Source organism: Neomonachus schauinslandi, chromosome 11 (assembly GCF_002201575.2).
Source record: "Neomonachus schauinslandi chromosome 11, ASM220157v2, whole genome shotgun sequence".
Taxonomy (NCBI): Eukaryota; Metazoa; Chordata; class Mammalia; order Carnivora; family Phocidae; genus Neomonachus; species Neomonachus schauinslandi.
The window spans coordinates 72,816,236-72,837,540 of NC_058413.1; the positions used below are offsets into that span (position 1 = coordinate 72,816,236).

Consider the following 21,305-nt stretch of genomic DNA (forward strand, 5'->3'; position numbering starts at 1 on the left):
TTTCTTTTCTTTTCTTTTCTTTTCTTTTCTTTTCTTTTCTTTTCTTTCTTCCTTCCTTTCTTTCTTTCTTTCTTTCTTTCTTTCTTTCTTTCTTTCTCTCTCTCTCTTTCAATAGGAATTGGCAAATTGTCCTCCAAAAAATTGCACATTTACTCTTCCACCATTTGTTTATGAGCTGGCCTGTTTCTCCTATAACTTCACCAATCCTCAATATTCTCAAACCTGATGGGGTGAAAACTTGTATATTTTAATTTCTAAAAGCCCACACATTTTATTTATTTATTTATTTATTTATTTATTTATTTATTTATTTATTTATTTATTTTTAAAGATGTTATTTATTTATTTGACAGAGACACAGACAGAGAGCACAAGCCAGGGAGCGGTAGGCAGAGGGAGAGGGAGAAGCAGGCTCCCCGCTGAGCAGGGAGCCCAACGCGGGGCTCAATCCCAGAACCCCGGGATCATGACCTGAGCCGAAGGCAGATGCTTAACCATCTGAGCCATCCAGGTGCCCCAAAGCCCACACATTTTAGAATACATAAAACCAAATGATTGTTTTAAAAATATTCTTATATTGTTAATGTTACCATTGCTCAAAACCTTTGACAAATCAAAATTCCTTTCTGGGAATAATTTTCAGAACAACTTAATAAGCTACCCCACCCTAAATCACCTTTTACTTTATATTCACAGTATATTTTGGATCCTAAATGATCTTCCTCATCTTGAGAGGTGAAACCAAGGTTTTGTTTGGGGACTCAGGCCCTTCCTTTCAATAATAGTGATCAACATTTCCTAATTATAACAAGCAAAAAGAAAACACATAAGTAAAGTGTAAATAAAAGAGTCTCTAGAAAAACTAGTATTTGTATTGATTTGTATCATATAATCAAAGCAAAATGAGTGATCTCAGTTGAAGCCTCTAGACAAGTCCACTACCCACCCACCCTCCCCCAGCTACGGAGCCTCAGTCTCTCTGTATATAAATTCAGAAGCTTTCAAGCCATGCATTTTATTCACAGGGCTTTGGTGTATGGTGTACAGTCATGCCACTCATTCATTATTTTATTCAACAGATACGTACTGAGCACCCACTCTACTAAGCACTGAGGTAGACCTTGCTTATAAAATTATGAGCAAAAAACCCCTGTTTTTTGTAGAAATTATAGTCTAACGTGAGAGACAGACATTAATTGAACAATTATATACACAATATTATACATATATAATTAAAACCTTGGGCAAGTACTATGAATGAATAATAACTGATGTTTACTGAAAGCTTACTATATGCCAGATGCTGTGATAAATGTATTGTAGATCTTATGTCATGTAAGCCTCAACAACTCTATGAGATAGGTATGATAACTATCATCCTCTTCCAGATAAGAATCTAAGGCTCCTAGAAGAGAAGAAAATTGCCCAAGTTGCAGCTAACAAGTGATAGAGATAGTATTTGATTCCAGGCAGTCTAACTTCAATGGCCCTGAACTTCACCATTGGCTCTACTGCCCTTCTCTCTGTGTGAATGCATTTTAGAAAACTGACCTAGTCCAGGGAGTTCAGGATTGCAGGTTTGTTGAATGGATGGTGAACAAGTGAAAGAATGAAGAATGAACTTGGGGTGTGTCCACATCCATCTCCTCGGCCTCTCACCCTCCAGCCTTCTTCCTAAGGCCACCCAGCTCGTCCTGGTCCTTCCAGACCTCTACCTTCTATACAGGTAGTTATCAAACTAGTTTTATCAGTGGACTTTCCTTAATTGAAAAATCTTGTGAAATCTTAGTTCACACCCCCTCAGTGGTAGACCCCCCACCTAGCAAAACACCAAATTATGTTTAACACATCACCCTGTTTTACTCCCCAGTTGTCCCATGTGCTAATAATTCCAATTCCGGTTGGCTCAACAGAACTGTAGGATCTCTGGAGGAAAGATGAATGTCTTACTCTTCCTTCCTATCTTTCGTGAGATTTCAAAGAGGTGTTGAATCTGTAATAAGTGCCTAAGAATTTCATTATTTCTTCTGTTTCTTTCCTTCCTTTTTTTAAGATTTTATTTTATTTATTATTAGAGAGAGAGGGAGAGAGAGAGCACAAGTGGAGAGAAGGGGCAGGGAGGGAAAGAGAGAGGCAGACTCCCCACTGAGCAGGGAGCCTAGCGCAGGACTTGACCCCAAGACCCCAAGATCATGATCTGAGCCAAAGTCAGATGTTTAACCAATTGAGCCACCCAGGCACCCCTTTCCTTTCCTTCTTGAATTGATGTTAAGTGAGGTGGATTCAAATCTTCCTGATTGGAACAAGAGGCCCATCAGAAGGGGTCCTTATGAACATTTATGAAGCATCTGGCTTTGTGCAGGATGCTTTATGTACATTGTGTCAGCTAGTTCTCACATCACTCTGGGGTGGGTATCAACATTCTAGCTTCACTGATAGAAAACCAAGGCATTGAGAATTTAAGTAACATGCCTCAATCCCACAGGAAATAAATTTTAATTCATAGGTGTTTGATTCCAAAGCTCTGGCCCTGTCTACTATAGCATGCGATCTTTGTATATTAACTATATTTAATCTTTTCTTGAAGGAGCCCTATACCCAGATGGAACATCTGGAAGGAATAAGAATGATGATATGGTTCCTCCTGGCAATAACTACACCTATATCTGGCCAGTGAGAGAAGAATATGCCCCTGCTCCAGCGGACGCCAACTGTCTGACCTGGGTGTACCATTCGCACATTGACGCGCCTAAGGACATCTGCTCTGGGTTAATTGGCCCCCTGCTGGTATGCAAGGAAGGTAAGGAGCTCTTCCACCCCCCACCAACACACACACACACACACACACACACACACACACACACACACAAGCCTATTCCCAGATGTATTAAAAAGTATGTATAAATTTTGGGCTTTGTTTTGCCTGCCTCCCTTGCTCCATACAAAGGTGCCTTTTCTTCCAAGCTTTCCATAAGATTAGGGAGATTCCTCTAACATAGAAGGCCAGTCTGACACCACAGCAGGGGTAATAATTCAGACTTCTGTCAAGGAACCATCATTAGCATTCTGAAATTTATATACTTTAAAAAAGAAAACAAACCAGGGACATACCATATTGATAGCCATTCATGCCAGCCCATACCACACATAGAGAAGTGAAGAATGTAGCCAAATGGCCAGGCTTGCTTTTGCTTTGATATTTCACCTGCATGATCACTTTTTGTTCCCCATTAATTGCGTTAGTGTGTCTGTGCTCTGTCAGTAACACTGGCTCCCTTTAGGAGCAGTTGCTGTGAAGGCTTCTGTTTCATGACTTTTCTCTTCTACGACTCTGTCATTTCCATTAAAATCCTTTGCTGCTTTCACGTTGTGGTTATTCTTGTTCTTATAAGTCTTTGACTGACTTCAAACTTACCTGATACCATTGGCAAGAGGCAAAACTCATCTTGATTTAATTCACTTTGAACGATTTTCCTCCACTCTTTTGGATGTCCCCCCTGATAGGTGTCCTGAATAAATATTCCGGGACAAGGACAGATGTGGACCGAGAATTCATTATAATGTTTACTCTGGTGGATGAGAATCAAAGCTGGTACCTTGATGAAAATATCAGACATTTCTGCACTGACCCTGATTCAGTTGACAAAAAAGATGCTGTTTTCCAGAGAAGTAACAAAATGCATGGTGAGTGTCTCCCGTGTTATCAAATATATACCAAATGCTTTTTGTGGATCTGATACTATGAGGCCAGGGATGAAAAAACACAGAAATGTCTAACCCGGTTTTCTAGGATTGATAACTCAGTGATAAGAATGGTTAGGAAGTGATATGAAACACAATCCATGTCAGAACATAAAACAATCTGAGAAGAGATGAGGCAATAGATATCAGCTGAATTGTGTATGACAAGCTATGGTATGGAAAGTGGAAGGATTAATGTTATAATCAGGAAAGAATCAAGAGGTGATCCTAGAGAAAGATGGGTTTATATTGACAGGAGAAAGAGAATGAATTGCCATCATATAACAATTCTGTGGTTTGCAACATTTTGCATTATTCCAGTAACCATTTCCTCAGTGACGGCTAAATTTTAAAAACTATGCTGTATGCTATGTTTAAATACACACTTGTGAATTTGTTATATTTCCCAGGCATTCCTTTTTTGAAAATAATAATTTTTTTTTTTTTGAGAGAGAGAATCTTAAGCAGACTCCACGCCCAGCATGGAGCCTGACACAGGGCTCAATGTCACAACCCTGAGACCATGAACTGAGCTAAAATCAAGAGTTGGATGCTTAACCGACTGATCCACCCAGGCACCCCTCCCAGACAATCTTTCAATCAACATTTATTGAGCATTCACTATGTGCCAGACCCGTATTTGAAAATAGTGAACTTCTATAGTTATCTTCTCCATTGAGACAGACCACTTACCCACATCTGTTTTGCAGAGTAGTGGCTTAATACAGAATTTTAAGACTTGGGGATTATTAAGTAGACTCATTCTTCTGTTTTCCTAGAGAGTTCTAGTGAACACAAAGAACATCTTCAATGTAAACAAACACCCCATGTCATTCATTGATAAATTTCCTTCATATTTGCTTGTCTGTCTCCTAGAATCATCCTAACCAAGGCAGCATCAATGTAGTTAAAAAATCATAGGAGAGAGGGAAGGGGCTGAAGATCATCTGACCTCCCCTATTTTACAGAAGAAGAAACTGAAGTCAAGAGACCATCAATGACTTGCCTAAGGTCAAAGTGATAATTAGGGCCAGAGTTGCCTGAGAGAAGCTAAGAGAGGAGCCCCATAGCAAATAAATGTTAGTTTGGTTGTGTTTGATTCCAAAGTGTGTTGAGGTGTGAGTGTCAGTATACTGACGATTTCCACTGCATCACACACCCTCTCTGTTCTTTCTAGTGGTATTTCAGTAACCTTGTGTGAGGGGGGTGTTTGGAAAATATTTTAGGAGGGAAGAAGTAAAGGAGGGAAGGGAGGGAGGCAGGGGAAGCAGGGAAAGAAGTGAAGGACAGGATAAACAAAGACCTAAATTCAAAACATTGCTGTGTCCAGTCAACTTTTATCCCTATGCTTTACAGAATGGTGGCAATGCTCTCAAATCTTGCTGAAAACTACTGTGATGGTTTACGACTCAGCTGCCCACAGAATTCCTTTCACTCTTTCAAATGAAAATGTCCAACAAAAAGGAATCAATTACATAAGCAAATATAGACTGTATTTAAAATAAAAATCAGCCTGGGGGCGCCTGGTTGGCTCAGTCGGTAGAGCATGCGAATCTTGATCTCAGGGTTGTAAGTTCGAGCCCCACACTGGGTGTAGAGATGACTTAAAAATAAACTCTTTTGATGGCTGCATAATATTGGTATTCTTAATCTCAGGAAACAAACTGAGGGTTGCTGGAGTGGGGGGTGATGTGAGGGATGGGGTGGCTGGGTGATAGACATTGGGGAGGGTATGTGCTATGGTGAGTGCTATGAATTGTGCAAGAGTGTTTAATCACAGATCTGTACCTCTGAAACAAATAATGCAATATATGTTAAGAAAAAAAAAAGAAGATAACAGGAGGGGAAGAATGAAGGGGGGGAAATCAGAGGGGGAGACGAACCATGAGAGACGATGGACTCTGAAGAACAAATTGAGGGTTTTAGAGGGGAGGGGGTGAGAGGATGGGTTAGCCTGGTGATGGGTATTAAAGAGGGCACTTTCTGCATGGAGCACTGGGTGTTATGCACAAACAATGAATCATGGAACACTACATCTAAAACTAATGATGTAGTGTATGGTGATTAACATAACAATAAAAATTTTTAAAAATGAAAAAATAAATAAATAAACTCTTAAAAAAATAAAAAATAAAAAAAATAGGGGCACCTGGGTGGCTCAGTCAGGAAACAACCAACTCTTGGTTTCAGCTCAGGTCATGATCTTATGGTTGTGGGATTGAGCCACTCGTTGGGCTCCACACTCATCTTGGAGTCTGCTGGATATTCTCTCTTTCTCACTCTCTCTAAAATAAGTAAGTAAATAAATAAAATCTTTTAAAAATAAATAAAATCTTTAAAAATAAGTAAATAAAAATAAAAATCAGCCTGTATGCAGAAGTACGTGTTTGCAAACAGTCGGTTTTCTTTCGAACTAGTAAAGGAGACCTAACCAAGAATAGAAAAACATCAACTTATGGGGCACCTGGGTGGCTCAGTCCGTTAAGTGGCTGCCTTTGGCTCAGGTCATGATCCCGGGGTCCTGGGATTAAGCCCTGCATTGGGTTCCTTGCTCCGTGGAGAGCCTGCTTCTTCCTTTCCCTCTTTCTGTGTGCTGGTCCCCCTGCTTGTACTCTCTCTCTCACTATCTCTCTGTGTCAAATAAATAAATAAAATCTTAAAAAAAAAAAAAGAAAAACATCAACTTAAAAAAAAAACAACAAAAACTAGTCCATAGAAGATGCTTGATCAATATAATATTTATTGATAAATTTATTTAAATATACTAAAATTGTTTAGAATCAGTTGTGCTGTCTTAATCATTATTATCTTAGTAACAATTGCTTTTTAATTCAGTTTGGATTTAAGAAGTGATGTTATGACTCTTTAAAACCATGAGTCAAGTTTTCTTCTGCACTTGGTCAAGTCCTGGCTGCCATTCAGATGATTCAAAAGACTAGGTCTCAGACTTCCAGCGTAAGCTCAGTTAGATGCTGCCCCAGCAAGACCTAGTAACAACTGTTTTTTCTCTCTGCTTTTAAAATAACAGAACTTTAAAGTAACACGTCTCATAGGTCCCTTCTAATCAGCTCCTTTCATTTCCTTCTTGCTGCTCACTTGGGTTACTTAAATTAAGTAGCTCCTATGTGCCTGCTTTTCTGCTGGGTCCTGATAGCTGTGGAATGGGTGAGATGGGGTTTCTAATGTCAGGGACCAAGAGTCCTGTAGGGAAGTCAGGTATGAAAATGAAGGATCGCAGGGTGATGGGTATTGAGGACGGCACGTGCTGTAATGAGCACTGGGTGTTACACTTAACTAACGAATCATTGAACAATACATCAAAAACTAATTATGTACTATACAGTGGCTAACTGAACATAATAAAAATAAATAAATAAAAAAAGAAAGAAAATGAAGGATCACTAGAGGAAGTGGCTGAGCCATCCTGAAGTCTGAGCAGTGCTCTATTTACTCCTGACCTCATTATTGTCTTCACACAGCAGCTCCAAGTCTGTTTCCTATGTGCTCATCTCCAATTTTATTGAGTGCTCTTCTCTTGAAAAACCTTTCACTCTGTTCTGGGACTGTAGTTTATGAAAGGAGTCATGCTTTTCTGCACAAAAACATTACAAGTGATGATCAGCACTCAATTTTCAACTGTGCTGGAGTATGTGTTACCCCCTCTACAGGGGACTCTCTTGTACCAGTGTGTTTCTGTTTTTCAGCCCTCAATGGATACCTCTTTGGAAACCTCCCTGAGCCTGAGATGTGTGTTGGTGAATCGGTGTCCTGGCACCTCTATGGGATGGGGAATGAGATAGACATCCATTCCATCTATTTTTATGGCAACACCTTCATCAGCAGAGGGCATCGGACTGATGTCATCAACCTGTTCCCAGCCACCTTCCTGACAACAGAAATGGTAGTCGAGAATCCTGGGAAGTGGATGATAACTTGCCAAGTTAGTGATCACCTACAAGGTAAAAAGGACAAGGGCCAGTGTAGCATGTGGATGTTTCGAGGGGGATGATTATACCACACAGTCAATGATGCTCATTCAGTATCTGCTGTTAGATAGGTTCTTGTATTATATTTAATTAAATATTGAGTATAGAGGAAAATGCACAATGCTCATTTATTTGCCATCCTATCAACAGATATTTATTCATCAACTCCCTATGAAAAAGGTGGGAGGTGAATGAAAGAAATGGTAAGACCTTCAAGGAGCCTGCAGTCTAGTAGCTAGACTTTGTTAGACATATTCAAATGAATAAAATCTGAGGCAGAAAGATAAATGCTCTTTGTTTGCTATGGTCACCTCTCTGGAACAAGCAGAGGGACTTCCTGAGGTGTTGGCCCCTAATCTGAGTCTTGAAATATGGGTAGGAATTGAACAGATGAAGAAGGGAAGAAAGGCTTTCCAGGCAGAGGAAGCACCATGAACCAGGAAAAAGACATGTTCTATACAAGCAGCTGTAAATAGAATAATAACATTTTAACATTGGAGAGAAATTTATGGATAATCTGGACCAACCCAACATCTAATTCTTCCATTTCTTCTGGATATCTCTTTTAAGTAACTGTAGCAGCCCATTTCATCTCTGGGCTTCTCTGTTAGAATGTTATTCCTTATATTGAGATAAGAGCCAATGATAGCTACAAAATCCTATGATAGGTACATGATGAACATTTTCTTTTTTTACTTAAATGCCTGTTGAATGACTTAGTCTCATCCTTTGGGACCACACAGAATGGGTCTCTCCTCAGCTGGACTGTAGGCTTATGCCAGAAGAGTGATAAGAGAGAAGTCTATAGAGGCAGAGCCTAGTGGGAGGAGATCTGAAGGGCAAAGCTAAGGAGTCAGGACTGTGTCTGGAAGGCCAAGAGGGTTCTTCCAGATCCTTAGGCACATCAGTGCAGCAATTTAGGAAGATAAGTATGATACCTGTGTGCAGAAAGGATTTGATGGAGAGATTCTGGCCACTGGATGCTAGTTAAGAAACATTGGCAACACTAGAGTTATGACGTAGAAAAGGTCTGGCCTCAAAATGTCCATCAACAGATGAATGGATAAAGAAGATGTGGTATATATATGCAATGGAATATTGTGCAGCCATCAAAAAAACCAAAATCTTGTCATTTGCAACGAAGTGGATGGAACTAGACGGTATTATGCTAAATGAAATCAGTTAATCAGAGAAAGACAAGTGTCATATGATCTCACTGACATGAGGAATTTGAGACATAAGACAGAGGATCATAGGGGAAGGGAGGGAAAAATGAAACAAGATGAAACCAGAGAGGGAGACAAACCATAAGAGACTCTTAATCTCAGGAAACAAACTGAGGGTTGCTGGAGTGGAGGGAGGTGGGAGGGATGAGGTAGCTGGGTGATGGACATTGGGGAGGGTATGTGCTATGGTGATTGCTGTGAATTGTGTAAGACTGATGAAACACAGACCTGTACCTCTGAAACAAATAATACATTATATGTTAAAAAAAAAAAAAGAAGAAGAAGAAGATAGTAGGAAGGGAAAAATGAAGGGGGCGGAAATCAGAGGGGGAGATGAACCATGAGAGACTATGGACTCCGAGAAACAAACTGAGAGTTTTAGAGGGGAGGGGGTGGGGGGATGGGTTAGCCTGGTGATGGGTATTAAGGAGGGCATGTATTGAATGGGGCACTGGGTGTTATATGCAAACAATGAATCATGGAACACTGCATCAAAAACTAATGCTGTAATGTATGTTGACTAACATAACATAATAAAATTAAATTAAAAAAAAAGAAAAGGTCTGGCCTAAGATGGTGAGAACAAAATAGAAAAAAAAAAAAAACACGTATCAATGGAATAGACACAGAAGAAATAATGTGTAATTAAATTTGGATACTGACTCACTACCCACAGTCACCAGCAGGTACAGGGATGCAACTCTCCAGGGCAGCTTTGATAACACATTCTTGTTCCTGTCAACCTTAAGCAGCTAATCTTAACATTAGTCAGCTGGGTTATTTCAATTCAATTCAATTCAATAAATGTTGAGTGGATCAGTAAACGTGTACCAGATACTGTTCTGGGAAGACAAAGTGATCAAGACAAGATTCCCATTCTTATTTCCCCCCAGTTTTATTGAGGTATAATTGATACATAGGAATTGCATATATTTAAGATGTGCAACTTGATGTTTTGATATATGCATACTTTGAACTCATCACCACACTCAAACTAATTAACACAGCCGTGACCTCACATGGTTAACTGTGTGTATGCGCATGCCCATGCTAAGAACACTTGAGATCTCAAAGAGTACAAAGTTCCAGTTATGCAAGATGAATGAGTTCTGGAGACCTAATGTACAGCATGGTGACTATGGTCAATACCATTTTACGTACATAGAATGTACGTGAAATTTCCTAAGAGGGTAGATATTAAGTGTTCTTACTGCAAGATCCCTATTCTTACAGGGTCTCATGCTGTTATATGTAGGAAGAAACTAGTTTTAAAATCAAGGCATTCGCAGCTTATTTGAGACTAGTAAGATTGCTAAGCATGGCCAGTGGCTGTGGACATAAGCTGGTGTTTGTACATTACTGAAATAGAGCATTTCCAAAATTATCCATAGCCTCAGAAAAAAATTATCATAAAAAATTAGAAAATACACTTAATTTTAAAAATCAGTAATTCTGTCTTCGGATAATGGTGTTACGTTTTGAGGAACATTCTCCCTCTATTTTTTTAGACCTTTATACATAAGTGCATGTTATTTATAAAATGAAGTGAATCTATTAATACTGCCCTTTATCTTACTTTTCCCACTTATTAATATATCAGAAATACATTTCCATGTCAGTGAATATAAAGCTACTTCGTCATTGTTAATCCTCCCAGTGTGCTTTCGAAGGAGATTACGATTTACCCAACAAATACTCTATTGCTTAACACTTGTATTTTCCCCTCATTTTTGGGGGGCTATCATAAACCATACTAAAAAAAACTCAGTTTACAGATATGTTACACTTTTGTCTGATATTTCTTTAGGAAAATTCTTAGAATTCTTGGGTCAAACAGTTTGATTTTTCTCTTATAGCTATGGATGGACATGTATTGCCAAATTCTCTTTTACTCCTCACCCTTAGTGTGTGAGAATTCCCCATTCATCTGCCAACACTGAGAACTATTAGTGTTTCTAATCTTTACCAATCTGATAAATGGATAACAGTGTTGCTTGATTACTATTAATATTGAACTGTTTTTTTCATGTGTTTATAGGTCGATGGTATTTAGATAGATTTTGTGAATAATCTATTGATGTCCCTTGCCCATTTTCCATTGGGAGATTTACTTTCTTCTTTCTTCTTTGTCAAATGTATTTACGTATTAATCTTTTGTCCTATGTGTTAAAATATCCCCCTACCCACCACTTATCCTCCACTTTTAACTTCATTAAGGTCCTGTTTTCTGTACAAAAGTTTTAAATGTTTACAAAGTCAAATCTATCAGTCTTTTCCTGTCTGATTTCTTTTGTGAGCATTAATACCCTGGCTTGTGGTTTTCCTCTGTTCTGCAGCCGGCATGCTGGGACAGTACAATGTTGGTAACTGCAAAGGTGATATTCCTCACCCCAAAAAGAAGGGTCAGCAGAGGCACTACTTTATAGCAGCTGAAAAAGTTCTTTGGGATTATGCTCCTCAAGGCTATAACAAATTCAGTGGTCTTCCCCTAAATGCTTCTGGCAGGTAAGTACTCTTTGCTGGTGTTTCTAAGCTTCTCATAAGGGAGGCATCTGTTAGACCTTTTTCTGGGACCTCACTTGTATCCCCAGACCTTATCTTATGAGCCCATACTCCATAGATGGCACCACTTAAAGGGTTAACGACACTAAAAGACACCACTTCAAGGGTTCTGAGCCCTGTAACGTACATATTGCTGAGAATTGGCAGGGTATTTATTGTGTCATGATTGGCTGGCTATATCAAAGCACTAAATTCATTCATTCATTCATCAAACATTTCTTGAGCACCTACTGGGTGAAAATTGCAGTGCTAAGTGCCATGAGAAATACTAAGCTCACAGAGAGCAGACTAAGGTCTTTGCACATGTGGAAAAGACAGTTTTGAAGAGAGAATAAGACAGGGCTCTCTTTCAATAGACATGAACTGACCAAGGAAAGTTACCCTTTCTGGTTCAAGGACATCCTGATATGTTATGCCCCCTCTACCCAGAATATCTTTTTCCTACCTATCCAGCAAAATGTTATTTTTCCTTCAAAATCTAATTCTAATGTCACCACTTAAGTGAAGCCTCCCCTGACTCCTGAGTCATTGTTAATCATTTTCTCTCCCATAGCATGTAGTATTTTTCAAATTAAATCTAACAATTCACTAAGTGGATGTGGACTCCTGTGACTTGTTATTATAGAATCCTGGGCAATGATATCTGTGAAAGCATTTTGAAATGTGCAGTATGATACCAAGAATGATCATTATTACCCTATGATCCCTTTTATGTTTGAGGGAATGTTTTTAAAATTCTCTTTGTGATGGATAAGATACCCTTCATTTCTTTCATCATAATTTCACTCATTCATTCATTCTTCCATCAAACCAATGCCCTTGAACCTAACCTAAAGAATATGTATGAACCATATATGAACCTGTTTGAAATCGACACTCTCTATTGACCAGTATTTCTCTATAAACAGAATAATGAGAACTGGCATTGGGAATTTTGTCTTAGAAACCTTCCAGAATTCTGAAGCACCTTTATGAAATATTAAACTATATTTAACTGATATTTAATGTGATATATGGAAACACAACATAAAAACTGACACGAGGGTTGCAGGGAGCTGAAAGGCAGTGTTCCCACCCTCAGGTCAAAAAGAAGCTGTGTGTGCAGGAGAAGAGAAGTAAGTTGGCAAGTTACAAATAAGATTAAGATGAGTTGTCCAGACAAGGGAGTTCTCTGGGCGTTCAGAGAGAGCTAAGACAGCCAGGGAACACTTCTCAGAGGAAATGGGACTTAAGCAGAGTCCTGAAGAATAGTGGAATTTATATAAGTGAATCGTAAGGAGGGAAATTTTAGTTGCAGGGGTTAGTGAGATCAAAGTGATTGGATGGGGGATTTGCACAGGGAAGTGGAGGTTTGCCTAGAGCCATAGGGAGAGGATTGGGTAAACTGGATCTCAACCGCAGATATCCTATAATCCTTTTGAACTTTATCTGATTGGTGGCTGTAAACGGGTGAAGATGTTAGAGCAGGCCGTGGAGATTACCATCTTGGAGATTAACGTTGTAGGAGTGCGTATGCTGAGGGAGAACCCAGAGCGAGCGGAGGCTAGAGGGAGGCTGTGGAGGGTGTAACTAGAGCTCCGTAAAACGCTGCAAACACAAGGTGATGGGGGCAGGTATGGGACTTGTGGCAGCGGGGAGAAAGGCAAGGAAAAGAGGCAAAAAGGGTACAGAGAAGGAAAGATGAACAAGATAAGGAGATGAGGCAGAGAAAGAAGACAAAGGCAGCCTGTGTGACTGCAGGAGTGGTGGTACCGTTGGCAAAAATAAGGTATCTAGAGATAGTGCTAGCCAGAATTCACATCACTGCAGTTCACAACTTTGGAATTTGGTATTTCATGTATATCGTTTATACGATAACTCTCCATTGACTAAACTATTTGATTAACTAGACACTCCATTCCTTAATCATGCCAGATATCAAAGAGCTTACTAGATGCAGACTATTCATATTGACATCAGCAAGAGATAGAGGGATACTTACTCTGCAAAGAAACCAGTTAGCTCTTTACTTTGTAGAACACCATTCTGGGACTGCAATGCCGGTAAGTAAGGAGTTCACCTGTGCTTTCTTTGGTTGCTGGACCTCTGGGGAAGAAAGTAGGTGGCTAAGAGAGGAGTGAGCTTGACCACCACCCAGCCTGAGACTTTCAAGGCTGCCTGACTATTCCGGGGCACTTGGTTGAAGACTGGACCATTTTTCCCAGGGAGATGGGTGGGTGAATGAGCTAAAGAGAATAAAAGGAAGCTCCATAATTAAGGCATCTGGTGGATATGTAGAGATGTGCTCTCAGTCAGGTTCCTATTCTTTACACAGTGACTCCGAGCTCTACTTCACACAAGGGGACAACAGAATTGGAGGAAAATATTGGAAGGCTCAGTATATGGAGTATGTTGATGCAACTTTTACTCGAAGAAAGAGACTCTCTGAGGCAGAAGCCCATCTTGGAATTCTTGGTAGAATAAAACCATCTGTCATGTTTTGAATGGGGGGAGATGCTTTAGTGGGGCATATATGTACATGGAATGACTCTCCTTCTCCTGCATATATTCACTTCCCTCTGCCCCTTTTCATCCTCTTCTCCCTCCTCCTCTTGATATCTTTCAGGCCCCGTCATCAGGGCAGAGGTGGGTGATACCCTGCTCGTCACGTTTGCCAACAAAGCCGACAAAGTCTACAGTATTTTGCCCCATGGCGTGGTCTATGACAAGGCCTCTGATGCAGCCCCAAACATAGATGGTGAGTCTCAGGCTGGCCTCTGGGAGGAAAGAGGATGAGGGAACAGAGGACTTAGAACTGGATAGATTTGGTTCAGATGCTGGCCCCTTTTCTTACCAGCCCTGGGAGCTTTGTGAGCTTGTGCCTTACTCTTTCCCTACTAATGTAGATAGTGACACTCTGACTCCTTCAGAAGGAGCTGGAGAGAATTAAGGGCAGGGTCTGCTCCACAGTAAGCACTTAGGAAATGTTCATTCCTTTCCTTTTACCTCAGTAATGTAATAAATCTCAAAGTGAGCTACGTTCACGGTCACCCCCACTTCCCTAAGATGGAGAGCTTTCAACCACAGGTTATAGGGGATTCTGTGGGTAAAGGCTGAGGATAAAATCTGATTTCCAATGTTTGGTTGACATCAAAATCCTGCACTGTCTCTGTTGACAAATATTTATTGATAATCAGTCTTGTGTGTTTACCATCATATATGGCCTCTCCCCTTCACAGAGTAGGTGGCAGAGACTCCCTACATGTAAGAAAGGCAGCTTTGGCCCAGTAGCTGCAGGAACTACACTTCCACTCATGATACTACTCTTGGGAACCTCCTAGTCTCCTTGGAAGTCTTCCCCATCATTGCAACAGACATTATGGAAGTCTGGGATACTTCATGCCCAAGGATGGGACTAGGCCCAGTCCAGAGCAGGCTTTGAAATGATGGGAACAGAGAAGGGAGGAACGGAGGGAGAATCCCCCCTTCCCAGACCCATCATCATCCTCCCTCCTACAGCAACATCTCTTCTACCTGTACTTTCTCCTTGGTCAAAATGCTCACAATGGCTGTGTGTGTGTGTGTGTGTGTGTGTGTGTGTAGGAAGACAGCCAGTGACAGCCCATATGTCTATATTTTCTATTGTTTATCTTAGCAAACATACTGGGCACGTTTTTGCAAAGCTCTGGACAAGGTGCAGAGAGTTTCTGGCCTCAGCCTGGCTGGAGAGACTCAACGTATTCATCGTGTTCATTTGGCAATCTGATGTGTGGGCTGAGTGCCAAGTCTTTGGAATCAGACAGCCCGGAGTTTGAATCCCAGACCTGCCACTTATCAGCTTTGTCATCCTGTGTCGTCACTTACCTCCTCTATCTTATGGTTATTTGGCTTATTTCCTAGTTCAACCTAGATTTCAAACTCTTTAAAGACAGGGCGCTTGCTTAACTTTTTGGGGTATCCTCCGCAGTGCTGAGTATCATGTATTCCTCATACGAAGGCACTCAATGAGAGTTTGTGGATTTACATTTAATTGTTAGAGAGGCAATTATCACTCTTTTCATATTTGCTAAGCCTAGTATTTGGGTAAGAAATAGTATCTACGAAGACACTAAATGTAATCTCTGAAGAAGATGACCCTTGGATATAAGCTGCTATCTCATACAACAGCGGACGGTGACAGTGACCTCCCTGGTAGGATACCCGAGTGGAAACAACTGTTCTTCTATAAAATACATCATCAGAGAGAGACCCCAGGGCTGAAAGACCGAGTCTGACAAATCTAATGTTCTTGGCTCTTGCTTTGAGAGTAACTGTATTTATTATCTGCTCAGGATTTCTGAAGCCAGGGGCTCATGTGAAGCCAGGTGAAACCTTCACGTACAAGTGGACAGTGCCTGAGAGTGTAAGCCCGACAGCTGGTGATCCCCCCTGTCTGACCTATCTTTACTTCTCAGCGGTGGAGCCCATCCAGGACACCAGCGCTGGTCTTGTGGGGCCCTTGCTAGTCTGTAAGAAGGGTGCTCTCAATGCCGATGGGACACAGGTAGGCCATCCAAGGTCACTAAATTCTCCTCAGGGTTGTATGTGGGAGACAGCAATAATATGGCTAAGGATTAGAGTGTAATAAGGTGTCAGGTATGAAAAGCGGTTTTTCCTCCTTCTTAAAATTGACTTAAGATACAGAATGAGTATCTTACTTTTTGTAAATTTAAGATCTGAATTTAATTTTAAGGTAAATTTAAGATCCGAAAGTTATAGATGCCCACCCAGAAACCCAGGATTTCTGCTTGTTGTGGCTGGAATTTGGTGGGTCCCTGTCCCTGTGCATTGCTTTGATTCTAGAAATCTTTAGGGATCTACATGGACTGTGAATTGGGACCCTTTCTTCTTGGACAAGGTTTCTCAAACTTGGCCACATGTTAGAATCACATAGGGGACCTTTTAAACATCTTTCATTCCAGTGCTTCAGACCGATTCAATCAGAATTTCCAGGTGCTTTCTAATGTGTAGCCAAGGTAGAGAACCATTGTAACTCACCACTGTAAGCTGCAAGTGAATCACTAGGGTCAAGGGCACAAGAAAGCATGTAGATAAATTCTTGCAAGTCCCAACTTGGAGGCTTTGCTGGTTGCATTGACTAGTGTGGCAAAGCATAGCATTTCAAGCTATGTCTACATGATATTAAACACATTGATGAAAGGAGGAAAATCTAATCATACAACCATTTTGATTTATTTCACCAATCAGAAATAGCAAGGCTATTTATTTACATGGTATATTTTATAATGTTGGCATTGTAAGCACCCACTTCTGGGCTCCAGGGAATTTCTAGGTAAAGGACACAAAGTGTCTTAGTCCACCTCAGATTTTCATTTCCCTGCACAAAGTTCCAATCCTAGAAATGTCTATTAGAAGTTCAGTGTGTCAGGGCCCTCCAAATGGGCCCTCAATAATGCATGTGTAATAGGATTGAACAGTTACACTGTACCCCAACAGTCATATAAGGCAAAGCAGACTGACATCCCTGTTTTAAAGCTAAAGAAACTGAGGTCCAGAGACATTGAGTGATATCCCAAGTAGTAAGTAGTGAAACTCAGCAGTAACAGAGGGCTTTGAGCTTCCAACTTTGTTTTTCCAATGCACTACCCTGCTTCCTATAGCTAAATACCTGACCCCAGGAAACTGAGTGCCAGAAAACTTCTGTAAGGTAGTTCTGATTTTGCCCCTATTGCATCCAAGTAGCTTGGATGCTTGCTAGAAGCACGTCATAGTATGTGAAGATTGTTGCCTGAGCCAAACACTGCTCATGGTCAGTCCATTTACATGAAGTTCATGAAAAATTAATAGTAACCTGAAATAACCCACACCTGGGACTTGGCTGAGAAAGAAATCCATTTGGCCAGACAGAAAGTTTCTTCAATGCGAAAAGTACTTATGAAACACATACTAACGCAGACCATCTGTAGGTCAAAGCTCAGGTCTCTTCTCTTCAGGTAGATCGAGAACATGAAAGACGTATTTGCATCTCTTTCCAGGAAATTCTCCCAGGGGTGAATGGATGTCACAGAATCTAACTAGGTGCTAATAGGCCCTTTGCTAACACCCATGCCTTCTACAATGGCCACTTAATCAGACTCCCTACTTCTACTCTCTGTCTATCCAGCCATCTATGCCTATCTTATTTTGAATAATTACTGAATAGTTTCAGACTTACACAAAAGTTGCACAAAAAACCACACAAAGAATTCCCATATATCCTTCACCCAGGTTCCCTAAATATAAACATTTTGCCTCATTTGCTTTATTAGCTTTCTCTTCATTTTTCTGTTTTCTTTTTCCTGACCTATTTGAGGTAGGTCATAGACTTGATGTCTCTTCAGCATGTTTCTGAAAAGTGAGGTCACTCTCTGACATAAATGCAGCATAATTATCCAGGTCAGGAAATTAGTCTTGATACTGTACTATTATCAAATCTGAGCACCCTTGAAAATTTTGCTGTCTTTCCGATGTCCTTCATAGCAAAAGGAAAATATGTTTTGCCTGGTCCAAGCTCTGATCTAGATCATGCATCATCCCCTCTTCATGCCCCTGTTTCTCCTGTGATCTGTTTCTTCACAGGGAAGCAAATGTAACTTTTCTAAAATGTGAATAAGGTCAAATCACATCCATGTTAAACACCCTCTAGTGGCTTCCTATCACACTTAGAATAAAAATCTACATTTCTTAGCCCAGCCTTATGTGCCCAGCCTCTGTGTGTCTCCCACACTCCCTCATGCCTACCTCTGCTCCATCCATATAAGCCTTGCTGTTCCTTGAACAGACCAACATTATCCTTGGCTTAGGGTCTCTTTACTAGGTTCCCTCTGCCTGGAATGCCTTCCCCTGACCTTGCATGGCTGGCTTTTCCTGTCACCTCTTTAGAAAAGCCTTCCCTGATCACCAAGCTAAAGTCATACTCTATCACATCACCTGATTTTCACAGGACATTTTCTTTGTTTATTTTTTATGTTTCTGGTATGTTTCTTCTAACAAGAATATAGGTAGCACGGAGCAGAAAAGTTGTCTGTCTTATCTTCATTTCCCAGAACAATGCCTGGTACACTGCTGACGCTCCACCGATATTTATGGTTGAATAAATGAAATACAGGATAAGCACTCCATCTTCAAAATCATATTAAGAAGTTTAGGTAGCAGAAAATGCCACATTACACACACTCAAATATTAAATGTGTGGTCTGCAAGTAGACACTAAAAATTTCAGGACAACCTTATTTGCAAAACTCACTTCCCGTATCCACATTTCAACACTTAAGAGTTGTGTGATCGATCATGATTCAGACCTCCTGGTTTCCCTGCTGCTATGGGAGCCTAAATCATACTGATGTAAGTGCTCTTCACAAAAGAATTTTTTGCTGCGGACACTAGCCATCACTCAGATGCATTCCATGCACAGATGGCAGGATGGATTAATCCAAGTTCTCCAGAGAAAAAGAACCATGAGGATGTATATAGAAATAGAAACAGACTCATTATAAGGACTTGGCTCACATGATTATGGAGGCTGGTAAGGTCCAGGATCTGCAGAGAGAGTTGGCAAGCAAGAGACCCAGGAGACACAAAAGTCCAGCAGGCTCAGGACCCAGGAAGACCGTATGTTTGAGGTTAAGTGTGAAGGCAGAAAAAAGTCAATGTTCCACTTCAAAGGTGGGAGGAATTCTCTTTTACCTGTGGGAGGGTCAGACTTTTTGTTCTATTGAGTCCTTCAACTGATTGGATGTGGCCTACCCACATTGGGGAGAGCAATCTGCTTTACTCCATCTACCAAATTCAAATGTTAATCTCATCCAAAAACATCTTCATAGAAACATCCAGAAAAATGTTTGACTTAATATTTGAGTACTGCAGCTTAGTCAAGTTGACACATAAAATTAACCATCACACAGGGTCCTATCACCTTTCACCTATCACTTTCTAACCTTTTCCTGAGTTAATTTCCCACCCTCATAGACCCAGTTACCTTCCAAATAACTCACAGGTGATGAGGTTTTTCAACTCAATACCTTTCAGTGGTTCCTTCTTGTTTTATGGACAGTTGAAATCATAGCTAATAATCACAATTAACATTGAGCACTTGGGATTTGCCAGATGCTCTGTTGAGTGCTTTACCTATATTATCTAATTTAACCTTCACCAAAAAAACAGGAAGTGGTGACTACTCTTATCCTCCTTTTGCAAATGAGGGAATTAGGGCTTAGAGAGGGTAAATGACTTGCCCCAGTTTCCACAGTGGATAAGCAGAATGACATTAGAATCCCATAATCTTTTAAAGTATACTTGACCTCTTATTTCTCCCCAATTTTTATATTTTACTTTGAAAAATTTCAAGCCTGCATTGTTCCTTTTCATAGCTCATGATCTTAAACTACTGCCTTCTAAAACACCATGTGATAAAAGCAATAACTGTATATAAGGTATGGTATGAGAATAAAGTAAAGGGTACCCACATCTTTGATGATACATTAGGAAAGCATCACAGTGGTGGGACAGCTAAACTGGCCCTTGAGGTTGGATTAGGGTGGCAGATGTTCAAGTTGAAGGGATGCATGCATGAAAGACAGAGGCCCTCAGAATACAGCAAATTCAGATTGCTGCAAGGAGTTTGACCTCACATTGGTCAAAGTGCCAGGAGGGAAGGGCCAAGATATGAGACTGAGCAGGTAGGCAAGGACCAGATCCCTCCAAGTTTGGACTGTATTGTCCAGTTTCAGAAGGAGAGAGATGTGATCAGTGGCATTGCTGGGGATCCCTCCGGAGCAGGCAGCAGGGTAAAGGGTGGGTTGGAGGGGAGCACATTAGAGATAAGAAGATGGTTGAAGGACAGAAAATATAGTCACCTCTCTGGTTCAGCTTTAAAAGAAAAGCATATTTCAGCAATGCGGGATGCTGTGTGGTCAGACATGCTCAAACACATAGATTAGGAATATACACAGTGGGAAGTAATCCATGGTCCCCTCAATTTCAATTTATGTTAACATAATTTAGCAAAGTCTCATGGGTTATATGAATTCATTATTTCACTCAAAAACATGTAGAGTGCCTGCTTTTCCAGGCATTATTTTTTAACTGGGACACAGAGAGGAATCCAGAATGTCCCTACCCTCACAAAGCTACAATGCAGTGGGACATCAATCAAAAACCTAAATGCATAAATAAAATATCATTTCCCATGGAGATAAGTGCTATGAAGAAGAGTATAGTGGGAGTGAGTGAGTGAGTGAGTCTGCAGGTAGGATGGAAGCTGGGTGACTGTTTTAGACAGGGTGGTCAGGGAAGAGCCCTCGAGGAGGTGACATTTGTGCAGAGAACTGAACGGAGTAAAGGAGTGAGCCAAGCAAGACCTTCTAGGCAATGGGAACAGCACATGAAAGGAGAAACTTCTAGGCAATGGGAACAGCACATGAAAAGTCCCTGAGGTAGGAGTGAAGCTGGGTGATCATAGAAGAGCAGAAAACCAGGGTAGCTGGAGTAAGCAAGGGATGAGGACAAGGAGACACAGTCAGAGAGAGAGGCCAGAGCTTGGAGCATAAGAGAGTGATGACCAGCCTGAAAACAGGAGTCCCACAGTGTAGGAAAGCTTGTGAATAAGGACTTATTTCCTCTGAGCACGTCCCATGGGGAGAGAGAAGGATGTAATGAGGAAGATGGAATTTTATGGTATAAAATGAATTTATCAGAATCACGGTCAGAATCCTGATTTACAAAATGATCCAGTAAATCCCTGGCTCATGTTGGTCCTCATTTACTTTGTGTT

At 40.7% G+C, this 21,305-nt stretch overlaps 1 protein-coding gene across 1 annotated transcript in view; it reads left to right on the plus strand.

Annotated features, from left to right (window-relative positions):
* Nucleotides 1–21,305, plus strand: part of HEPHL1 (hephaestin like 1) — an 89,177-nt gene that overhangs the window by 19,315 nt on the left and 48,557 nt on the right. The window contains exons 3-9 of the mRNA XM_021679082.1: nucleotides 2,588–2,800; nucleotides 3,505–3,684; nucleotides 7,446–7,700; nucleotides 11,290–11,458; nucleotides 13,830–13,969; nucleotides 14,121–14,252; nucleotides 15,826–16,037. Coding sequence (XP_021534757.1) covers nucleotides 2,588–2,800; nucleotides 3,505–3,684; nucleotides 7,446–7,700; nucleotides 11,290–11,458; nucleotides 13,830–13,969; nucleotides 14,121–14,252; nucleotides 15,826–16,037 — 1,301 coding nt within the window. The remainder of the gene's footprint in view (nucleotides 1–2,587; nucleotides 2,801–3,504; nucleotides 3,685–7,445; nucleotides 7,701–11,289; nucleotides 11,459–13,829; nucleotides 13,970–14,120; nucleotides 14,253–15,825; nucleotides 16,038–21,305) is intronic.